The 23,238-nt window shown below is 40.9% G+C and overlaps 1 protein-coding gene across 2 annotated transcripts in view; it reads right to left on the bottom strand.

Moving 5' to 3' along the window:
• Positions 1-6,952: 6,952 nt before the first annotated feature.
• LOC109043326 (ABC transporter G family member 23) overlaps positions 6,953-23,238 on the bottom strand; it is a 70,486-nt gene continuing 54,200 nt past the window's right edge. For both annotated transcript variants that reach the window (XM_019060510.2, XM_019060509.2), the window contains exons 9-16: positions 22,151-22,379; positions 18,672-18,852; positions 16,706-16,821; positions 14,899-14,969; positions 12,556-12,644; positions 11,082-11,258; positions 10,165-10,251; positions 6,953-8,924 (exon numbers count right to left, since the gene is read on the bottom strand). In XM_019060510.2, coding sequence (XP_018916055.2) covers positions 8,692-8,924; positions 10,165-10,251; positions 11,082-11,258; positions 12,556-12,644; positions 14,899-14,969; positions 16,706-16,821; positions 18,672-18,852; positions 22,151-22,379 — 1,183 coding nt within the window. In that variant the 3' untranslated portion in view covers positions 6,953-8,691. The remainder of the gene's footprint in view (positions 8,925-10,164; positions 10,252-11,081; positions 11,259-12,555; positions 12,645-14,898; positions 14,970-16,705; positions 16,822-18,671; positions 18,853-22,150; positions 22,380-23,238) is intronic.

Raw genomic sequence — 23,238 nt, 5'->3', positions numbered from 1 at the left:
CCGCGGGGTCAGCCCCCTGAACCCTAAGGAGCCGGACCGTGGGGGTCAGCCCCCTGACCCTAAGGAGCCGAACATGGGGTTCAGCCCCCTGAACCGTAAGGAGCCGACCGCGGGAGTCAGCCCCCTGAACCCTAAGGAGCCGGACGCGGGGGTCAGCCCCCTGAACTCTAAGTAGCCGAAAGCAAGGGTCGGCCCCCTGGCCCCTAAGGAGCCGAACGCGGGGGTCATCCCCCTGAACCCTAAGGAGCCGAACGCGGGGGTCATCCCCCTGAACCCCAAGGAGCCGAACGCGGGGGTCAGCCCCCTGAACCCCAAGGAGCCGAACACGGGGGTCAGCCCCCTGAACCCTAAGGAGCCGAACGCGGGGGTCAGCCCCCTGAACCCTAAGGAGCCGAACGTGGGGGTCAGCCCCCTGAACCCTAAGGAGCCGACGCGGGGGTCAGCCCCCTGAACCCTAAGGAGCCGAACGCGGGGGTCAGCCCCCTGAACCCTAAGGAGCCGGACGCGGGGGTCAGCCCCCTGAACCCTAAGGAGCCGGACGCGGGGGTCAGCCCCCTGAACCCTAAGGAGCCGAACGCGGGGGTCAGCCCCCTGAACCCTAAGGAGCCGACCGCGGGGGTCAGCCCCCTGAACCCTAGGGAGCCGACCGCGGGGGTCAGCCCCCTGAACCCTAAGGAGCCGAACGCGGGGTCAGCCCCCTGAACCCTAAGGAGCCGAACGCGGGGGTCAGCCCCCTGAACCCTAAGGAGCCGAACGCGGGGGTCAGCCCCCTGAACCCTAAGGAGCCGACCGCGGGGGTCAGCCCCCTGAACCCTAGGAGCCGAACGCGGGGTTCAGCCCCCTGAACCCTAAGGAGCCGACCGCGGGGGTCAGCCCCCTGAACCCTAAGGAGCCGGACGTGGGGGTCAGCCCCCTGAACCCTAAGGAGCCGAACGCGGGGTTCAGCCCCCCTGAACCGTAGGGAGCCGACCGCGGGAGTCAGCCCCCTGAACCCTAAGGAGCCGGACGCGGGGGTCAGCCCCCTGAACCTAAGGAGCCGAAAGCAGGGGTCGGCCCCCTGAACCCTAAGGAGCCGAACGCGGGGGTCATCCCCCTGAACCCCAAGGAGCCGAACGCGGGGGTCAGCCCCCTGAGCCCTAAGGTGCTGAGGAAGAGCCTAAGGAGCCCGATCGCTTAAGGAGCGAAAGCCGGGGGTCATATCAGGTGCATTTAGTCATCCATGTATCAAAAATGAACAATATCAATCCCAAAAAATCGTCCTTGTTCTGTAAAAAATCTTAAAAAATCGATATAACCGATGGATTTATTGACTCATAAACGTTAAAACTTGATTTTGCGTGTAAAAATTCGTAGGAACCGGGGTTTAGGACATTTTCAATTAAACGTAACCGTAGACACATCGGTTAAACAAGAAAATAGCGAAAAGTGAGGCCAAAGTTTGATCCCTTTGCCCACCCGTAACTCGATAACGGGTCCTGCACTCATCTTGATTTTTTTTTCCTGAGTTTTCTGTTCATTTCAAAACATTTCGACGGTGTAAGTCGGCAATCACGTAACTCGGTTTGCGACGTCGCAGATTTCCGATCATACTTTATTTTTTTAAAGGAAAACTATTCAACGGCAATTCTTTAAAACTTTCTTGATTTTTCCTCTCTGTGCGAAGAAAATTTTGTAAAAATTTCAAGGTTTGATATCAATTTGTTCTCCTTTAAAAAAAAATAACATAGAGGCGGAAATTTTCAGACACCACAAACGAGTTATGTGATTGCCGACTTACACCGTCGATTTACATTTTTAAAACGTGACAAATATTTATAAAACCTTTTCCAATCCAAGCGGAGACATGGATATTAATGTCGATGAGCCAAAGTTGCTTTGAAAAAATCTATACAAGAATTAATAAAAGAGGGGGAAAACCCAAGAAGCACGCAATATTTGGTCTTAACCCATTTGTACATAGATCTTTTAGAGTCAAATACGTCCAATTTTGATCGTTTTGTTGCAAGTACACCACGCTGCAGTACTGTAAAATCACGAAATATAGAAGATATATTTTAAGTGCTTTGGAAATCATGGAACCACCTTAATATTTACTAAACACGCATTATACTTCCCTGTAATCTTATTTTTCTTTTCATCAATTGAAATTAATCCATGCAATGTGTGCTAACATTTCAAAATAATGCTTTGAAAAACGAAGATTCCCCGACTTTAATAATAGAGCCAAACAGAGCCGAGCGGTACGCTGCGTGCTGCCAGCGCGACGCGCGCATTGGCGCCTACAAACCTAACAGGGGGACCTAACAACAAGCGACCTTACTTGGTTCCTGCCCGATCGGCGAAGTATTGATTTCGACGCTAAAAATTTACTCCATGCAACCCCTGTCGATTTTTCCCGATTTGGAACTGAGAAAAACATTTCAAGATTTCAGTCGCATCCTATGAAGTTAAAGGCGTAGAATCGATTCCGCACAGTCTTGGCTCTCTGCAAGGCTTCCTTAGCCAAAGAACATTCAAAAACGAGCTTTTCTGACCAATTTTTGACTCTATGTCTAGAGCGTTTTCAGCGGACAGCCCGAAGCGAGGGACTCGCGGAGCTTTTCAGACTGGAGAATCGCACTTAGCGGGTAAATTCCAAGCGAGCTTTCTTGGTTTCAGCCTGATCGGCGAACTTTCAATTTTGACCCCGAATATTTAGTCCGTAGATTTTTCTCGATTTGGGACTGAGAAAAAAATTTCAAGATTTCAGTCGCATCCTATGTAGTCGAAGGCGTAGAATCGATTCCGCAGGTTTTTAGCGTCAAAATCGAAAGTTCGCCGATCGAGCCGAAAGCAAGTTATGCCGCTTGGAAATGACCCACTGAGTACGATTTTCCAGTCGAAAAAGCTCCGCGAGTCCCTCATTTCGAGCTATCCGCTGAACAAGCTCCAGAGAAAGAGTAAAAAAATTGGTCTGAAAGCTCGTGTTTGACCAGTTATTGACTGTATCTCGGCTCAGGAAGTCTCGCCGAGAGTCGAGACCGTACGGAATCGATTCTACGCCTCCAAATTCGTAGGATGCGACTGCAATCTTGATTTTTTTTTATCAGTCCAAAATCGAGTAAAATTGATAGGCGTTACATTAACCGAATTTTAAGCGTCAAAATCGAAAGTTCACCGATCGAGCCGAAAGCAAGTTAGCCGTTGAATGACCGCTGTCGATTTTCGCGAAACTCCGAGTCCTCGCTTGAGCTATCCGCTGAACACGCTCCAGAGAAAGAGTAAAAAATTGGTCTGAAAAGCTCGTGTTTGACCAGTTTTTGACTGTAACTCGGCCCAGGAAGTCTCGGCGAGAGTCGGGACCGTGCGGAATCAATTCTACGCCTCCAAATACGAAGGATGCGACTGAAATCCCGAAATTTTTTCTCAGTCCAAAAAAGAGAAAAATCGACATATGGATTACATCGACTAAATTTTTCGGGTCAAAGGCGAATGTTCGCGGATTGGGCCGAAACCATGGAAGCTCGCTTGGAATTGACCCGCTCAGTGCGATTTTCCAGTTGGAAAAGCTCCACGAGTACCTCGCTTAGAGCTATCCGCTTAAAACGCTCTAGAGAACGAGTCAAAAAGTGGTCAGAAAAGCTCGTTTTTGACCAGATTTTGACTGTTTCTCGGCTTCGGAAGTCTCGCCGAGAATCGGAACTGTGCGTTTGCGGTATTCAAAAATCTCCGCTCCCATTTTACTTTTTGGCGGAGAGCAAAGCAATTTCATTCCTTGGATTTTCCACACAGTTTTCTTCACGCAGACGAAAAATCCCGGGGTTTTAAAAAATTGACGTTGAATGGTTTTCATGATAAAATAATGTATGACAGGAAGTCTGCAACGTTACAAACTGAGATACGTGGCCTCGTAGTTTCACCGTCTATTTGGGTTCATTACTACGCAGATCGATGTTAATGTCAACCTGCGATAACTATGAGAGATGAACAAATTTTCACTTTGTGTGCGTCGTTTTTCCATCTTTTTAATCCATGAAATCGAAAAAAAAAAAAAAAAAAAAAAAAAAAAAAAAAAAAAACATTTACCATCCAATTTTCGTTGTTACAGAGAGGTTACTTGTTGGCAGCCCATGTTTTGCCGTTACGCATAAAATCAACCACGTTTAATAGAGATACATCTAGTCGCTTTCAGTTTGAACCAGGTTTCAGGTTTGAAGTTTCATTTATTCATAAAACTTAGGTAATGTTAAATGTGAAGTTTAACGTGCTTTCAGGCTTAAAAATGTTTTCTCGACTTTGAATTTTAGCCAGGACACGATGTAAGACTATTTGCATTAAACTACTTCAAACACTTCTCTTTTCAAAATGCGGCATAGTAACTGGTAAGTTCCTGCTGAATCTGGTCCAATTCGTTGCTCCTATGGCGTAAGGGTGTATCTCAAATTCCGCATGAGTCCCGGCACATTGGTTTTGAAGCAAAAAAAAAAAAAAAAAAAATGCGACAAAAATGTACCATAAAATGGTTTGCTCGGGGTGAGTCCATGGTACGTGCACACTTAAAATCGCGAAACAATCAAAATCTTGGCTAGTGCTATTTTCGAAATACGCGCTTTGAAATTTTCATAGTAAATGGAACTTTTCTACTGATCTTGATCCACTTTTTATTTATTTGTACATTGAATCGGTGTTGATCGGTTCACGTTTTTATTTTTTGTTCGAATCAAGTCGATCGAATACATGCCCTCTCTTTACACGCACACTTCCTTTCATACTCTTTTTTTTAACCGAAAAATTCGCCTTCTGCTGCGTCTGCGGCAATTGTTGTTACGAGTATGAGGTGCGTGCTGGTTTCAGGTAGTTACATACTCGACTCTTTGAAGGCGTTTTGTGTGCGATAGCAATTCGCCAGTTCTCCACCAGGGTATGCTACTTGCGTACATAAAACGCCTTCAGAGACTCGAGTAAGTAATGACCTGAAACCAGTACGCACAACATATTCGTAACAACAATTGCCGCAGACGCAGCTGAAGACGAATTTTTCAGTTAAAAAAAAAGGGTATGAAAGGAAGTGTGCGTGTAACGAGAGGGTCTGTATGAGCGACATGAATCGAACGAAAAATGAAAACGTGAACGGATCAACACCGATTCAGTGTACAAATAAATAAAAAATCGGATCAAAATCAGTGAAAAATTTGCATTTACTATGGAAATCTCAAATCGCGTATTTCGAAAAAAGGATCAGTCAAGATTTTGATTTTTAGCAATTTTACGTGTACACGTACCATAGACTCGCCCCCTGCAAACCATTTTTGGATACAATTTTGTCGCCTTTTTTTTATCTTTTAGATAAAAAATCTCGGCGGATTTTGAGTTTTCAGCAAAAAAAGGACGATCGCCCCTGCGCATGAGTCTAAAGGATCATTCTAAACCCAAAAATCGGCAAAATTAAGAGAAATGAAAGCAGAATAGTGTTTGGTAAAGACCTCACATTCGACACAGAAATCGGTCAAGGGTCGATTCCAAGCGACCTTACTTGGTTCCGACCCTATCGGCGAAATTTCCATTTTGACCCGAAAAATTTAGTCCATGTTATTCGTGTCGATTTTTCTCGATTTGGGAGGGAGAAAAATATTCGAGATTTCAGTCGCATCCTACGTTGCTGGAAGCGTAGAATCGATTCAGCACGGTCCCGACTCTCGGCGCGGCTTCCTGAGCCGAGAAACAGTAAAAAACTGGTCAAAAACGAGCTTTTCTGACCACTTTTTGACTCTTTCTCTGGAGCGTTTTCAGCGGCTAGCTCGAAGCAAGGGACTTGCGGAGCTATTCCGACGGAAAATCGCACTCAGCGGGTGGTTCCGTCCCGATCGGCGAACTATCGATTTTGATGCTAAAAATTTAGTCCATGTAACCCTGTCAATTTTTCTCGATTTGGGACTGAGAAAAAAATTTCAAGATTTCAGTCACATCCTATGTAGGTGGAAGCGTAGAATCGATTTCGCATAGTCTGGGCTCTCTGCGAGGCTTCCTGAGCAAAGAACAGTGGTCAAAAACGAGCTTTTCTGACCACTTTTTGCCTGCTTCTCTGGAGCGTTTTCAGCGGGTAGCTCAAAGCCAGGGACTCGCGGAGCTTTTCCGACTCGAAAATCGAACTCAGCGGGTCAATTCCAAGTGAGCTCAGATGCAAAGGAGTCAACGTCACGAGATAATCGATTGGCTTGGAGAACAAGGCGCACGTAGCTCGAAAACGGTTCCTATACTCATCTTGAAATTTTTTCCTGAGTTTTCTGTTATTATAAGCTTCCACTTAAACCTTGGTTCGATGGTCGAATCGAATACCGAAGAAGGGGCGAAATTTTGGGAGGCTCTTTATTGGAGCCTACACTTTGCGAGTTGCACGGCAAATCTTAACACCGCCCTCCTGCCAAGGCACCGCGTTCTTCCTTAACACGCCAGGATTGACGAACCTGCGGCCGGTTTCATAATGATAGACAAAGCTATAGACTAGAGGAATCGGGAGGGATCCCATCAGGTTAAGCAGGCGGTGGCAATGGACAAAGGAGGTTAGTAATACACGAACTAACAGCAACCTACCAGAGACGCTTTAGTTAATCCATCATCATTTCTTTATAACAACAATTCGTTTCAACCAATCGAATCGCTCCATTTCTCCTTTCTTTATCACTTCGCCCATCAGCTATAATGATTATTCATAACATTCCTCAAAAATAAACAATTTATCGAAGGAAATTTGGCAACTCTCGAATGTTCATAGGGCATTTTTCCTTAGCACGGCAGCATATAATCCAACGGACCACATACTTTCATTCAAACGATGCTCTCTCGTCTGGATTTTGAGGTTCTTTAGGAATTTTTAATATATACTTCTCGATGAGCAAACAACCGTTGCGAATGCAATTTTTGTCCGTGGAGTCCCAATAAATTACGGAGTAGGATGTGTATAGAATGAATGAAATATAGAAACAATTAAAGTTTTATTAAAAATAATTTAAATTTCAGAAGTCCTGTAATACAAGTTGACTGAAAAATGACTACAAACATACTTTTGACTTAAAATCAATAGGTAATAAGTTAAATATTAAACAAATAAATATTCGAAGTATAAAAAGAGGAGGAATACCTATAAATGGATCATTGTGATGCGGAATTTAGACGGTGAAAGGTGAAAAACAAGTATTTCGATTTGCCAAGTTGCAGGCTTTCATTTTCAGTGGAAAATGAGCGGGCATTTTATCTTGAAAACTGTACCACAAAATATAATGAATAATGTTTCGATCTAATATCTCTCTGAAAAATAATCAGCAGAAATTCCAAGCAGTGACGTTATTATAATTTTTTTAAAGAAATTAAACAAAAAGCTGTAATTTTGAAGCATCTCAGTGCAGAATGCAGATGCACGTGTTCGACTTTCTCTATCGAAATCTGTTTTTACATTTTCACAATATGTCGGACTCTGAAGGTTTTAAGTATAACGAAAGTTATCCCAATTATAGATTTCATCGATAGTTGAATGATTGATTTTGGAGCGATCGAGCAATTCAATAAGAGAACGACACAATGTGCAATGATTAATGAATGCGATGAATATTCAATTTGATGAAAGACGAGTATTTAATGCATTATAGGTATCACTGAGTTTCATTCAATGACATGAATGAGAACGACTCACAAAGTCTAAATTTACGTTCATGCCCTTAAAAGACTTTTAAGATAATTAAAAAAAATGATAAAACAAAGAGTGAATTGGGACTCCGCCGTGAATCGATGTTTTTCTCCCTCATTCTGAGCCCGTTGGGGCTTCAACTTCAGTATATTATTATCTAATATGTACATTTATTTCAATATATTCATCATTTTATTACATACAAAATCTGTGCTGTTGTCGACCCGTCAATTATCATTATACAGCATCAAAATTGTATATAAAGATGCTTGTGGTAACTGCTGATGGGATTCTCTGATCAATCTTTGTTTCTTTATGTGATGAATGTTGAAGAGCAATCAAGGTTGTTCGAGTATTTATGCAAGCGGTATTCAGCTGAAAGGAACCAAATTTCCTCTCCAAAAATATTCAGTTCCATTTTGCTAAACGCCGCTTATTATTTGGACACATGCGTGTGCCAGAGGTCTACAGAACTCAGCGTGGAGTACACAGAGAGTGAGATAGACTTATTTTAAGTAAAATTGCGTTGCTCCAGATGGGAGCTACATGACACAGAAGAAGTCTATCTGCGGAAGAATTCAAAACCACCCTTCACTGCCTTTGAATTTTAATGGAGTATTCAGCATTTTCTTGCAAAAGTCGCTCTTTCCGGAGATCGTGACATCTTCATCCAACATGTCACCAGTTCCCGGAAATATCAACGCAATTACACATCAACATTGAAAAATTTCCCTCTCAACGTGTATTTTAACTGAAAATGCTGATGCTTTACCTTTTAATCACACATAAGCGAGCAGACAATTCCTCGTAAAACATTGAATATTTGCGTTAATTTTACAATCTCGGAATGTCATTACGTTCCTTTGACTGGTGGGAAGGTGTATGTGAGCAGTTAAAACCTACTGCACATGTCCCTTTACAAAATTTCCGTTGCTGATAGACAACTATTCCTTAATCTTCCATTCTCTTCCATTCACATTTTATATGGAAGAAGGTATGAGCTAAATGTTTTATTTACACAAGTTATGTTCTCACTTATATATAATCAGAGCATTCTTTTTAAACTTTAAAGTTAGGAAAACACCAATTATGAAAATAGAACACCAAATGAACGAGGATTGAAATCCTTTGATAACTACCGGATGATCTATTCCCCACTCTTTGGCTGTCACAGCTCGCAGCCCTTCCGTCGGAAGAACGAGTGGGAAGTATGGACTAACTAATTTCAGCAGGAAATGATGAGACTCAATCGGCCACACCAAACCTGAAAATGAGAAGAAAATGAAATTTGGATCAATACAATTTCTTGAAATTTCTATGTAAAGAAGGACAATAAATACCAAGTTTAAAAGAAATGACATTTCAGTGCAGAAAACGTTTAACTTGAATGGATGGACTGATGATGCTAAGCAAACGGGACGTATCGATGGCCACAGTGAAAAAATGTGCATCGCCAAGTCAGCAATTCAATGTCATAGGAGTGAGAAACTAACTAAAATATTTCTCTTAAATAAATTAAAGTTCCTGTGAATATTTTTGAATGAATGAAGACATTCAACAAACATTTGTAAGAGAAAAACTGTTGTTTGATTTTCTTTAAAAACATATTACAAACAAAAATCGATAAAATATAATATGTAAACTCGTAAGATTAACATATGATGCATAAAGTCTGAGACGTGAAGCGCTTTTGCCCCTCGTTCGTCAAGATTTTGCCACCCCCACGAATTGTCGGAGCGCGGTAATGGGTGGGGGGGGGGGGTGTATGCCTTTCATAAATTACGTACCCGAAACATTTTCTTTAAGGCAGACTTTTTCATCAACTATTTTGCAGTATTTCTTAGTCATCATCTTGCACTTGATTCTTCTTTATTGAATCGCCACTTTGCCGCGCCGCCTTCGTTATTCATTTTCCTCTTCCTAAATTCCCCCCCTCCCCGATTTGCCGCCACTAGCCGCGGCGCGTGGCCTCAACGGTCTATATGTATTGATTTGGCAATGATGAGAAGACATCGGAATTCGATATATTGCATTATTAGGATAGGGCAATGTCTTGTCTTGCCGTATCGACATGGATTAAAATATCGGGCCGCTGTTTCGTGAACGAAAGTCTTAACTTGAATGAAAAACGTCGTATGAATATTCGAGAGTCACCAAATTTCCTCCAATGAAATGTTTATTTTTGAGGAGATTATTGATATTTTTTCCTGACATTTTCTGATAATTTAGATTTAATTAATAGGATAATTCTTCAAAGAAATTGAACGGAAAATATTCAGAGTTTTCCTGAAGATTTGTATTTAATCAAGGGAAATTTGGCAATCGACAAAGGCTCATACAGCGTTTTTCCTCAGCACGGCAGAATGGGTCTGTCCACCTCCTCTCGAGAGGCTCCCGTTTTTTTCGTTTTTTTTTTTTGGGGGGGGGGGGGGATATTTAGGCGAAAAAATCAAAAGAGTTCTTGCCAAGTTAGAAAACGGCATACCGCTGACCGTGTGACTTACCGCTGATGAAAGTTAGGACCAGATTGCTCCCGATTCCTAGATAGGCCCCCTCCGTATAAGTATTACTGTTCAGTGCTATTAGAATTCCTGCAACACAAAATTGAATTGACGAGTGAGCCAGATCATGTGTGAAGAAACTAAAAAGTATACCTGCGTTGAGTTGACGACTTCGGTAGTGTGGATGTTAAAAACGCCTTCATATTCCAAGTATGCAATAAGCGATACATGAAGGTGGAGGGAATTTGAAAAATCGCAGGAGTTTCTCATGTAGAACTTGAAGCTTAATTGGATCACATTTTGCAATTAGGAACTACAATTCCTGCCTCATTTTAAAAACAACACACGTGTCATTAGTTTCCCTATGCAGATAGGTGTTTTTATCTATGAGCCAGATATTGTGATTCCTTTTTGTAAAAGGTGGTCCAGTTATGAATGAAGTGTCAATGAATAAAATCGAGAAATACGTAGACTTGAAGCAACTTTTAAGAATCCTCGATGATGTTTTATTTTATTAGACGGATAATTACCCAAAATATCTCCTTGAAATCTCCTGTAAATATTTTTGAGTCAGTAGAGGAAATTCTCAGAGGTGCCTTGTCCAATTTAAAAAAAAAACAGGGCCTTCCATTCGGGAATCAAAAGGAGCCCTTTTGCCTTTTGAGGCGATGATGTTTGGATGTCCTCCGAAAGTGGGGCTCAAAGATTCCTCCCTTTTTATACTTTAACTGACACGTCCCAGTTAATTTATGAATTAACTAGTTATTCTATAAAATAACTAGTTAAAAAGTGTAATAAAAATCTAATTACACACTTTAACTGGCTGCTTCAGTTAATGTATACTTTAACTAGTTGATGTATACCTACATTAACTGAATTACATACTTTAACGCTAACATATACACATACTCTGAACATACCGAAAAAGATTCCTTGAACACCAGCGAGAAAGAGAATGGCCAATGAAATGGCGACGTCACCCTTGAACGGATTATGGAAGACCCCGTACAAAACCACCATCGTAATGATCATCTGGAGTATGTAGACCACTCCTAAAAATAGAGAATCTGCAACTGCGATCTCCGCAAATTTCATACCTGAAATAAAATCCACATTTATTCAGATTACAGCTTTCCTATGAATACAACATCCATGCATGGAAAAATACATAAGTTGGAAATTACTCGACCACAACTGAAGAGATACAGTTCAATGTTTCTTTTTCCACTTTCATCGGGTCGTATTAGCATAGTTCTCACTTTTCCTTTTTCGCCCGATGTGAAATTTCGATTGTCAATCTAAAACTTGAAACACGATGGCCATTTCGGCTTTATCATCCATCATTAGGTGATTATAAAAAACGAAGAGCGAACTAAAATAAAACGAAACGGACGTTAAAACATTACATAGAGTGCTGTCACCGGTGGGGCCACAATCCAAATTTCGAAATTCACATCGGGCGAAAAAGGAAAAGTGAGCACTATGCAGATACAGTGCTTTTTATGATAAATGTTGGGATGGATGCGTTTCGATGGTCAAAAAGCGAAATTGAACTTATCAAAGACCTAGTGTTGAAAATTTTGCCACACGGATAAAACAGCTTAGCGCTGAGCTTTAACACTTAAGGTAGAATAGCATTACTACAGGCAGTAGAGTCATTGGCGGATCCAGCAAATTGGCAACATTGCCTTTTTTCCATTTAAACCTATGGAGATGTATCGATTCTTGAAGGGGCCAAGTGCTCCGACAAGAATTGATTATTTAGCATAGGTTTAAAAGGAGCAAATCCAGGGTTGCCAAATTGCTGGATCCGCCTCTGAGTAGAGTGGATCCTGCAGCTGTAGGTCTCAGCACTACTGCATGTAGTTGACGCTATTTTACCTAGGCAACATGATACAAGAACATTCTTCTCGCTTTCAAAGGTACAGCCAAGTACTATTTTTAGATTTTTACAATTTTTTTAATGTTTTATCCAACTGAGGAAGACTGAGTTTTCAGTCGAAACGTTTTGGTCTTGTTCGTGAAATTTTAGCCTTGTGACCCGCTTTTTAAATTGCTTTTTATTGTATTTTACCAAAAGTGTTAGGGCTCAGCGTTAAGTTGCATTTTCGTACAGTTTGATGAAATTTGGGCCATATCGATTACAGACGCTACTGATGACCTTAATACGAGCAATCTTTCAAAGTTGCCGCTCACAACTAAAGCAGGAAAAACCGCACAATCTTAGCGGTATCGAGCCCAAGTAGCATGGAATATGACCCCTAGAAAAACAGTTTTCATTATGCTTATGTTAACTCTCATTTATATAACGGGAGATCAAGGTAAACAGAAGTAATCTTCAAGGTATTGCTATGGTTGCATGCACTTTTGCTCAGATAATAGTATGCGACTTACCGGCGACCACAGATCGCTCGATGATTCCCTCCATTTTATCGTTGAGGATCAGCGCTTCCGAACTGATCAGAGGAAAGTAAAATGAAGATCTGCGGAAAAAGCAAAATAACCAATGGGTCAGTCGTGTTGATTTTTCAAAGTTCATTCTCTGAAATAATAGAGTGAACTAAGCTGTCCATGATTTTTTCAGATTTTTTAAACTCTAAATGGCAAAGAAACTCTGTTTTGATGATGGCAACATATAGACCAGTTGGAAACGATATTTTTGGCCAACGCCGAATAGCTACTGTCGTGGCCAAGTAACGCCCCAGGAATAGTTTTCCCTCCCGAGTAAATAGTTTTCTCCCCCCCCCCCCAAGGAATAGTTTTCCCTCCCGAGTAAATAGTTTCTCTCCCCAAGAAATAGTTTTCCCTCCCGAGAAAATAGTTTCCTCTCCCGAGAGAATGTTTTTCTATACCGAGAGGATAGTTTTCTCTCCAGAGCGAATAGTTTTCTCTTCCGAGCGAATAGTTTTCTCTCCCAAGCAAGTAATATTCTCTCCCGAGCGAATAGTTTTCTCTCCCGAGAGAGTAGTTTCCTCTTCCGAGAGAGTAGTTTTCTCTCCCCAGGGAATAATTTGCCCTCCCGAGATAATGTTTTTCTATGCCGAGAGGATAGTGTTCTCTCCCGAGAGAATAGTTGTCTCTCCCGAGAGAATACTTTTCTCTCCCGTAAGGATACTTTTCTCTCCCTAGAGGATGCTTTTCTCTCCCTAGAGGATGCTTTTCTCTCCCGAAAGGATACTTCTCTCCCCCGAGAGGATGCTTTTCTCTCCGGAGAGAAAATTGCATGATAGTATTGTTCTCGCTTTAAAAGGTATAGCCAAGTACTTCTTTTTTTGATTTGTACACTTTTTTATTGCTTTATCCAATTGAGGAAGGTTGACTTTTCAGCAGAAACGTTCTTGTGATATTTACGTGAAAATCAGCCTTCTTACCCGCTGTGTAATTTGAGCATAAATCACATCGCATGTTTTATTTTATGCTGGAAGTTGTTTCCAGAATCCCCCATAAAATAATCATAAAATACAACTCTCTATTGGGAACAATATTAATTAAAGAGATCAACGTGAGGTAATGTACTTGTTTTATACGGTTGTTTTCAATCCGCCTTCAGCTTTGTCCGCAGCAATTGTTGTTGCGGATATGTTGTGCGTGCTGATTTCAGCTTGTTACATACTTAACTCTTCGAAGGCGTTTAATGTACGGAAGTAGAGCACCCTGTTGGAGAACAACAGAAGTGAGATTGAACGAATCGATTAATCCCTAACTCGTTCGTTCTCCAACAGATTGCACTACTTGTGCAAAAAAACGCCTTCAGAGAGTCGAGTATGTAATGACCTATAATCAGCACGCACAGCATATTCGTAACAACAATTGCTACAGACGCAGCAGAAGGCGAGTTTTTCAGTTTAAAAAAAGAGTATAATAGGAAGTCTGCAGGTAACGAAAGGATGTGCATGTGATCGAAATGAATCGAACGAAGAATAGAAACGAGAACCGATCAACACAGATTCCATGGACAAATAAATAAGAAAGCTGATCAAAATCAGCCAGGTGATGAAGGTTGAAAAAGATATCGTGCACGACGTCATGTCCAGGCAATTATGCTGGTATAGACATGTGCAAAGAATGTCGGAGGAGAGGTTTCCCAAACAAGTTTTGGATTGGGTACCACCTGGGAGGTGGCGACGGGGACGTCCCGTAATAAAGGGTTGGCTGCAGGGCGTTGACGAAGAGATGTTGCGGTGTCAGTTGCCCGATAACCTCTGGGAAGACAGGCATATGTGGCGTTTGGGTGTCGTAGAACGCCAGAGTGCGTTGTAAAGCGGCTTTACATATATGATCAAAATCAGTGAAAAACTTGCATTCCGTATGAAAATTTAAAATTGCGGTATCTCGAAATTAGGATCAGCCAAGATTTTGATTTTCCACGATTTTAAGTCCACACATATCATAGACTCAGACTCACCCCTTGAAAACCGTTTTTAGGTTCATATTTTTTGCTGCAAGACCTTAATTAGATTTTTCTCCCCTAGAAATGACTTTTTGAACTTATTAGTAAATTTTCTGGCTTTTTCACGAAATTTTACCCATGAATATCTATTCTAAACCCCTGCAAAAATTCCTTGCCACGTACTCATTTTGAATGAAAATGATCCGAAAGAATGAGTCAGTGAAATTGAATGTCCGGTTATAGCGGGAATTTTAGATTTAAATGATCACTAGACAGGGAAAGAAAAACTGAACTTGATGTAGCATTCAACACGAATAAAAGGGCATGAAATTAGTTAAAATACTCACAGAATGATGAACGCTACCGACGCAAAATGAATAAATCCAGGAGTGCCTATGTCATGGATCGGCTCATTGAACTGAAAAGAAATTTAAGAAATCGCATATTTAATTTTCTTTAACCGCAGGAAAGCACGTCGTGGTTTAAGTATAACCTCCTCAAACAAATCAAAAATGAAAAAAAATGCAAATTTTTAAGAATGCAATTGTGTACTTTATTATAAATTATGTCCCCATTTTAAGTTTGAATGACAGATGAATCGATATCGCAAAGCACCTCCCGCCAATGATCAATTCCGAGCCAAAAAATATGGAGCCTCTTTACCCGATGTCAGCCAAATAAGTTTGACCCAAAGTTTTGGCGATAATTGTTTTTCTATCGGAAACCTCTGCTCTGTCAATCATTACGTTACTGTTTAGTGAAAAAGGGGAAAGAAAAAATCTCATTTATACACGGTGGGATATTAATGTTCAATTCCAACAGTGAAAAGTGGCGAATGTCGCGCGCCTCGGCAGAATCGCCTTCAATAATGTGTGTATGCAATCCCACGATACCCATACTTAAATAGTTGCCGCTCCGAGTCCGGACACATTTTTCAAATATGTCCATCTCCACAGGGCCCGTTTTTAGAATCTTGGACAGCAAGAGGGGGCAAATTTAGAGGAAAAGCTCTTATTTTTCGGACTAATGGAGAAACCAATTACATTCCAACTCCGTAGATATTGCTCCCTAAGGAATTCAAATCTAAAGAAATGTCCTTAAACGTTCCATACATTCTATTTACAGATATTTCAATCATATAATTCTAAAATTGGGGAGATATATATTGATGCTCAAAGTGCGAAACCGCGTATCCTTGTTTGCGAATTTGCAGATTTCCTGTCAAAATTTATTTTCTCTTTGGGAAGTTTTGGAAGTTCTTGAAAATTACCTTGATACCTCTACTCTGTTAGCAGAATATTTTGTATAAATTTCAAGTGATAAATTTTGCTTGCTCCTCTCAGAAAAAATCAAGCAGAAGCGGCAATTCCAGAACACAGCAATGAAGATACCTACTTGGTTTCGCACTTCGGTCATCCATGTGATATATTTCGAAATTGAATGGGAGGTTAAACTGATGTCGTAAAGATTTTATGTGCAGTGCATTTTTTGTATATTGGGAAAAACAGACTGCTACATTGCACAAAATTCCTTGAATAGAGCCTCTCCGGTATTCTGCCGTCCTAAGGAGAAACGCCGTATGAACACTCGAGAGTTACCAAATTTCCTCTCAGAAAATAGTTATTTTTAAAGAAAGTCATGAGTATTTTCCCTTATAATTTTCAGGAACTTTAGGTGAAATTGCGAACAAAATTATCTGAAGAATTGGAGGAAGAAAAATATACAGAATTTCCCGAAAATTCCTTTTTTACCAAATGAACTTTGGCAACGCCTGAAAGTTCATACGGCGTTTTTCCTGAGCACGGCAGTACCTTCATGTAGTATCACCATCATTGAGTTCACCACGAGGATTCTCCATTATATCAAATTGGAGCCAAAATGTTATAATGACTTTACCTCTTTCATTGCTAACAATAAGAATAAATTGATATCTATCGCTTATATGTATACACGGCGTAAAGGCCTAGATACACACGGCGATTAATCGCCGCGAGTGGAAGACGGAAGCCAATGAAAATCCTTGATTTCGAACCATCAACGTCGATATATCGAAATCAAGGCTCTCCATTGGCTTTCGTCTTTCACCCGCGGCGATTAATCGCCGTGTGTACCTAGGCCTTCACACTAATAACGTCTATTTATAATTTTACTTACAACGATTGGTAAACTTCCAAGCCGCGGCGAGTCTCCGCACACCATGAAGATTGATTGCAGAAAATTTTGGGTCGCGTAATAGATATCTCTCCTCACCATATTTCCGATGTATTGATCTAATGGCATCAAAATCAGGATAATATAAAAGAACATTAAACCTTGAGATCAAATGGACTTTTTTGAGCTAAAAAGAACTAGAGATGGGTGGAAAAAAAGGAATGAGCTCTTTAGTTGAGGGCCATAAGAGTGAATGGGAATTACAAAGCGCCAGTGACGTCAGCGGCGACGACCGGACCTGCAAACGACGAGGAGAAGGGTGATGGGACTATTTAACTCATGACCTCTGTCCACAACGCTCTTGTCACCTGCCCATGGCTCATGAGTTAGCATATGTTGGCGCTTAGTTCTTTTTGATTTAATGTCAAATCCCATTTCTCTATTTTTTCCAAAAGGAATCATGCCCGTTTTCACATTGTTTCTTTTGCAGCTCAAACGAGCACGCCCCATCTTCCTCAATCGTCTTCACAGAGGTTATTGTCGAAGTTGATAGAAAAAGCTATCAGCATAGAAGACAAAAGGGATATGGAGGGATCCTGTTGGGGGAAGCAGGTGATTGCAATGGACAAAGGAGGTAGGTAATAGACATACTCACGGCAACTCACGAGAAAACCTGTAGTTAGTCCATCATTTTCTCCCTTAGTCTATGGGAACCACCCATTTCAACCAATAGGACCCCTCCCCCTCCATAATCTCTATGTCTTCTTTGTCTATCAATTTCAACAATCAGCTCGCAGTTCCTTTTAGCATAAATACGTCCGAATGAACAAAAAGTTGAGAATCCTTACATTTTGCACAGATACCTTCATGAACACTTTCGCAGGGAGCAGTGTTACAAAGTAGGGGATTAAGTTTTATTTATGCTTAATTGGATTACATTTTGCAATAAGGAACAGTTCTCCCACAAAAGCACATATTTGCATAGGGAAACCAATGGCATGTATGTTGTTTCTAAAATTGGCCAGAAATAGTGGCTCCTTATTGCAGAATGCAATCCAATTCATCTTTATTATTTTTCCTCGTCCATTGAGGCGGCATATTTTCAAAATGATTTCCTAATGACCTGTGTGCTCAAGACTGAGACGCGCGCAAACTGGTGGCTGAATAAGAAGACTAATGTCAATGTAATGGTAACTCCATTTGCAAACATTGAATCAACATGAGAATAGAGGGGGAATATCAGGACGTATTTCTGCCAAACGGAATTATGTGCATTAAGACAGGAGTCCTGAGACTCATAATGAATATATACATAACAGGGCTCACGTCATAATTCACATAGTGCCGTGCTTGGCAGAAATTCGTCCAATAAACCGTCAATTGTGAGAAAAGTCGAGAAAAAGTGGCATGTGCTCAGACAGCACAGCACATTTTCGGAACATTCTAAAAATGTGTCACCGGTGCATTCTATCATTTATATTAATTTATAATGATGATCGAGCCACAAAAACATTATGAAAATTTTGTAGGTTGAACATGCTTATTACTTCATCGGAAAAACAGCGTATTTACCTGATATCTTACTTGTTCTAACTCGAACCCCCCCCCCCCCCACTTTTATGCAAAAACATGGAGCACGCGCAGGCGGAACGTTATCACAGTGTTAAGTTGAGCCTCGGAGCAACCGTGATTATTTATCGTTATTTCCCGTTTTACATTCCATTTAAAGTTTTTCGGTTTCCATTCGTTTCATACATTTTCGTTTTTGAATGTGACGTGCGGAGTGATCCGTCAAAAAATGTTTAATGACCTGCGGATGAGCTTTACAAAACTGGAAATGCGCATCGTCGTCTAGATAATCTAAGTAAACAGGAAAAAAAGAAAGATATCAGGTACTTCGATCATTTCCTAGATGAAGATACTTTGTCGACGCACTAATTTCGGGTGAAGGATCGCTGTTCATACTCACTTGAAAGATCAACCCATACGTCGACAGAGCTATGGAAAAGTGCTTCACCAGACGCATCATGGCCGTCGTTGACCCGTTGGGACAGCGCCTCAGAGTAGTTTCGAGGGAAATGGATGAGGGCCCAGGTTTGATCGCTTGATTTGATTGCCTTCTTCCCCGACACTATATCGTCGAACTCGATCTGGAAAATACGAAGGGTAAATGAATTCAAGGATGACGCGAGAAGGCTCCTCTCGATGCACGTGCGAAAAGAACAAGGGATGAATTGGACGTATTTACGCTAAACGAAACTATGTGCAAGTGGGAAGATGGCGTGTGCTTGATAGTTGAGGGCCACTAGAGTCCCTTTATACCCAGAGTAACGACAACTCGATTATCAGCTGACTGGCAGCCGACCTTGGCTGGCCATGGAGGCCGAAACTAGTGCACTCAAACGAACGATATTGGGGGATAAGGATCAGGAATCCTGCGATGTCTGTCACACAGAAACAACAACATCAACAAATTGATCAATTAAAAAGAAAATGGGATTGGTTTGTGAATAATTTCTTAATCTATTTTCATTTTGGACCGATGGCAATAACAATTTACTCTTGAGAAACCACAATTAGGTAATATTTTCATTATTCTTGTTCACATACGAGGTACCGCCATCTTGGTGCACTAGTTTCGGCCTCCATGAGCGAGAACCAATCAGAATTGGATTTTTTTTTAGGCCACTTTCAGCCCAATCCTGGCCCAACCAAAAGTGAGTTGTCGTAACTCTGGGTATAAAGGGGCTCTAAGGGCCACAAGAATGAATGGGACTTTAAAAGCGCCGGTGACGTCAGCGGTGAGGACCGGGCGCGACGAGGCGCGACACGAGCGACGACCACTAGGTCTTCAGTCTTTAATTCATGAGCCCTGTCCACAACGCTCTTGTCACATGCCCACGGCTCACGAGTTAGCGCTCAGTTCCTTTTCATTTAATTGAAAATCCCGCTTTTCCATTTTCTCAAAAGGAACTATATCCAATTTTACATTGTTTCTTATCCAGCTTCCAGGAGCACACCCCATCTTTCAAATTCCACATAGTTCATTTTACCATGAATACGTCCAATTGCAAGGCTGCAGGATTTTATATAAATCGAAAACCTAAATTACAGGAAAAAAGAGGTGAATTGAAGCTACAGGATGAGCAACAGAGTACTTTGATAGAGATAGTATTCACACTAAGGAATCCATTCCTGATTTAGTATAGTCATCTCAGGAATCATAAAGTCGCTTGGCTGACGAAAGGTCGTAATTACACCTAGAGATGAGCCAGGAAAAGCGTTGAAGCTTAACTGAAATGACTTAAGACAGTATGTTGGAGTTTTTTGCCAACGTGCGTTAAAAATTCTGCATAAAACCGAAAATCTCAATACAGAGGGAAAAAGCTCATAATGAGCGCAGTTTTCCCCCAAAGAGATATGCTGTTTGGTATGCAACACCAGTTACGTCCATTCAGGGAGGCAACTGCAGACAGTGCTCATATGAGCTTTTTCCCTCTGTATTGAGATTGTCAGCTTTATGCTGAATTTATACCGCACATTGGCAAAAAACTCCAACAGACTGTCTTACGACCCGTGCGCCTACCGCAATCAGCTTGTGTGAAATGACTTAGTCAGGCGTTATCACTCAGTTTTGAAACTGATTATGAGCATTGTATCGGTAAAATATTTTCAACGTAGACCTCCTTGTCAAAACGGTCCCATTGAAACATGTTCCCATGGAAACCCGAGTTGAGCTCAAGTGAACTTCTTGCAAAATGGTTAAATATTATAAGTAAGCACGCCGGCGTGAACCGCAAACATTGACCTCGGAAAATCATGAATGAAAAGAGGATTGCGGATATGATATAACGATTACGGGTTCATTAAAAAAATCCATTCTACTATTCAATTCAGAACCAGTCTCATCAGAAGCGATGATTTTTTTATGTTTTTTTTTTTGCATTCCTATTTTTTGACGTTTTCTTCTCTCCTCTCCTTTGACCTAATATGTACTAAATTGTGGATAGATAATTGGATATTATATGCCTCTGCATATTTAAATAACTATGAGATCACAGAATGCCAAGAATTTATGTGTATCCACAGTTGCCGATTTTAATCTAAGGATTGAAATTCATATTAAAGCAGAAGTAAATCCGCCAATTTTCTATGCAAAAACTGACAATAAAGGCGCCCGCGGTTTTAGTGCACACGCGAGGTGGATTTTATTGGTTCATGCCATCTTATATGGACGTATTTATGCTAAAAGGAACTATGTGCATGAGGTTTGCGTGAAGCATAGTTCCTTTTAACATAAATACGTCTATATGGTGTGTCTATCTTTGTTGGATATTTCATAAACACACACTCACAAACACCCCACACTGCAGATTTCCTCAACGAATTCGTAATTCAGACAAATTATTAACGCTCAGTAAAATTGTGTTGAGAGTAGCCTGATCGTAATACAATTTTCCTGATATTAAGAGTTGGAAAAATTTCATTACTTCAAGGAAACATGCTTCAGTCCGAACTCTTTAGAATTTTAGATCGACAAAGGAAGATATGCGGCTAGTTCAGCTTGCGCGAATGTTATAGTTAAAAAAAACATTGAGCACCAAATATAGTTCTAATATAAGATGATAAGCGGCTGAACCTAAACGGCGGGCGATGAGCTCAGAAACTTTAACGATAGACTAAGAAAGTAAACCATGATGGTTTCATCACCCACATTGCAAATTTTATTGTTCAAAAATAATTTCATTGTGTAGCAAACAGCTCTATTACAGATTTATACTGAAAACTGATTGGCGGCTGAGCCCAGAGACTTAAACGATAAACTAAGAAAGTAAACCATAATGATTCTAACATTCGTAGTGGCTTTATTATTATTCAAAAATATTTTGCTTGAACTTTTGAAAGTCAATTGAGCGATAAAAGGCCACATCATCAATGGTTATAGTAAAAAAAAGATGTATCTCGATTCGGGGCGTCGCAGATTTCTTGTCCTCAATTATTTATTTGAAAGATAAATAACGAACATTATTTCGCGGCATATGCAAAAAAATTTCTTCATAAACAGTAACTCGTATATTTGTGAAAAATGTACACAATTGAGTCCATTCGTTTATATTTAAAGCTTACGGTTAAAGTTTAAGGTAAAGAGTTATTCCTTCTTACTTAAAATTATATATCGATGGTGAAACTTCAAAGATGCTTATCTCGGTTTGCGGTGTTCCAGTTTTCCTGTCATAGCTTATTCACTGCGTGGAAAACTACTGAACGTCATGCTTTGAAAATGTCAGTGATTTTCCTCCTCATGAGGAATATTCTGTAAAAATATCAAGGCATGATGTTGGTTTGGTCTCCCCTCAAAAAATAAAATAGGAGCGGAGATTTCTAGACACCGCGGGATATTGGCATTTTTGCAGTTTGGCCGTGGATATGGGATTGCTTTGAACTCACCAGCTTGAAATTTTTCTTCTCGAGTTCGTCCAAATAGAGACAGCTTAGCTTGAGGTCCTCGGTGTAGTTGTAGGCGCAATGATTATTTCGGCTCATCCGACACTCGCGGAGCCCGTGGCTTAGCTCGTCGTCGACTATGCCAATTTTGAGATCAGTCGGGTCCGTCCCGATGGCCAAGTTGAAGAACACGGATTGAGCTAGAGGTAGACAGATCAGGAAAGCAACGAATCTGCAAACAAAATGAAAACATGTAATCGTCATGAGTACACTACGGTATTCATCTCCTAAGCCCCCTCAGACACCTCGCGCCTCAATCAATAGCGAATATCGTCACCTTCCAGGCAAAGTATCACAAGCGCCATGCGACGTCTAAAAGTTTCCACCGCTATTTTATTTTTTTACAGAGAAATACTTGGTTGTAGTTGTCCGAAAATTTCACTGAATTTTTTTGTGCTGCCCATAAAATTCAGTGAAATTTTCGAACAGATTCAACCAATAATTTTTATGTAAAAAAATAAAATGGCGTCGAAAATTTTTAAACGTCGCATGGCGCTTGTGATACTCTTCCTGGAAGGTGACGATATATGGACAGAAATACGTTTCTCGGCCTGCGCTGCCGTAAGGAAGAACGCCGTATGAACATTCGAGAGTTGCCAAATTTCCTTCGATATAATGTTTATTTTTGAGGGAAGTTATGAATATTTTTCCTTGAAATTTTCAGACGTTTTAGATCAAATTACAGACAAAATTATCGGAGATATTGGTAGACACACATTCAAAAATTTTCCTGAAAATTAGTGATTTGCCAGGGAAATTTGGCAACGCTTGATGGCTCACACGGCCTTACGGTTTTTCCTTAGCACGGCAGTGCGGCTTTGCAGACTCCTTGCACTGAGAAAAGAAGTTCGGTCATATGAACCAAATGTACGGTGTTCAATATTGGCCGTATTGTTTGGTTCATCACAGGAGAAAAAAAAAACACGTTGTATCTAGAGTCCAGACTCTTGAAAACATTGACAAGAAAAAGGACTCTTGATTGAATCAGATGTAAGCTTAAATCAAAAGGAAATCCGCTCAACTTAAGAGGC

The sequence above is a fragment of the Bemisia tabaci genome, chromosome 3 (assembly GCF_918797505.1).
Source record: "Bemisia tabaci chromosome 3, PGI_BMITA_v3".
Lineage (NCBI taxonomy): Eukaryota > Metazoa > Arthropoda > Insecta > Hemiptera > Aleyrodidae > Bemisia > Bemisia tabaci.
This window is presented reverse-complemented; position numbering and strand designations above follow the sequence as displayed.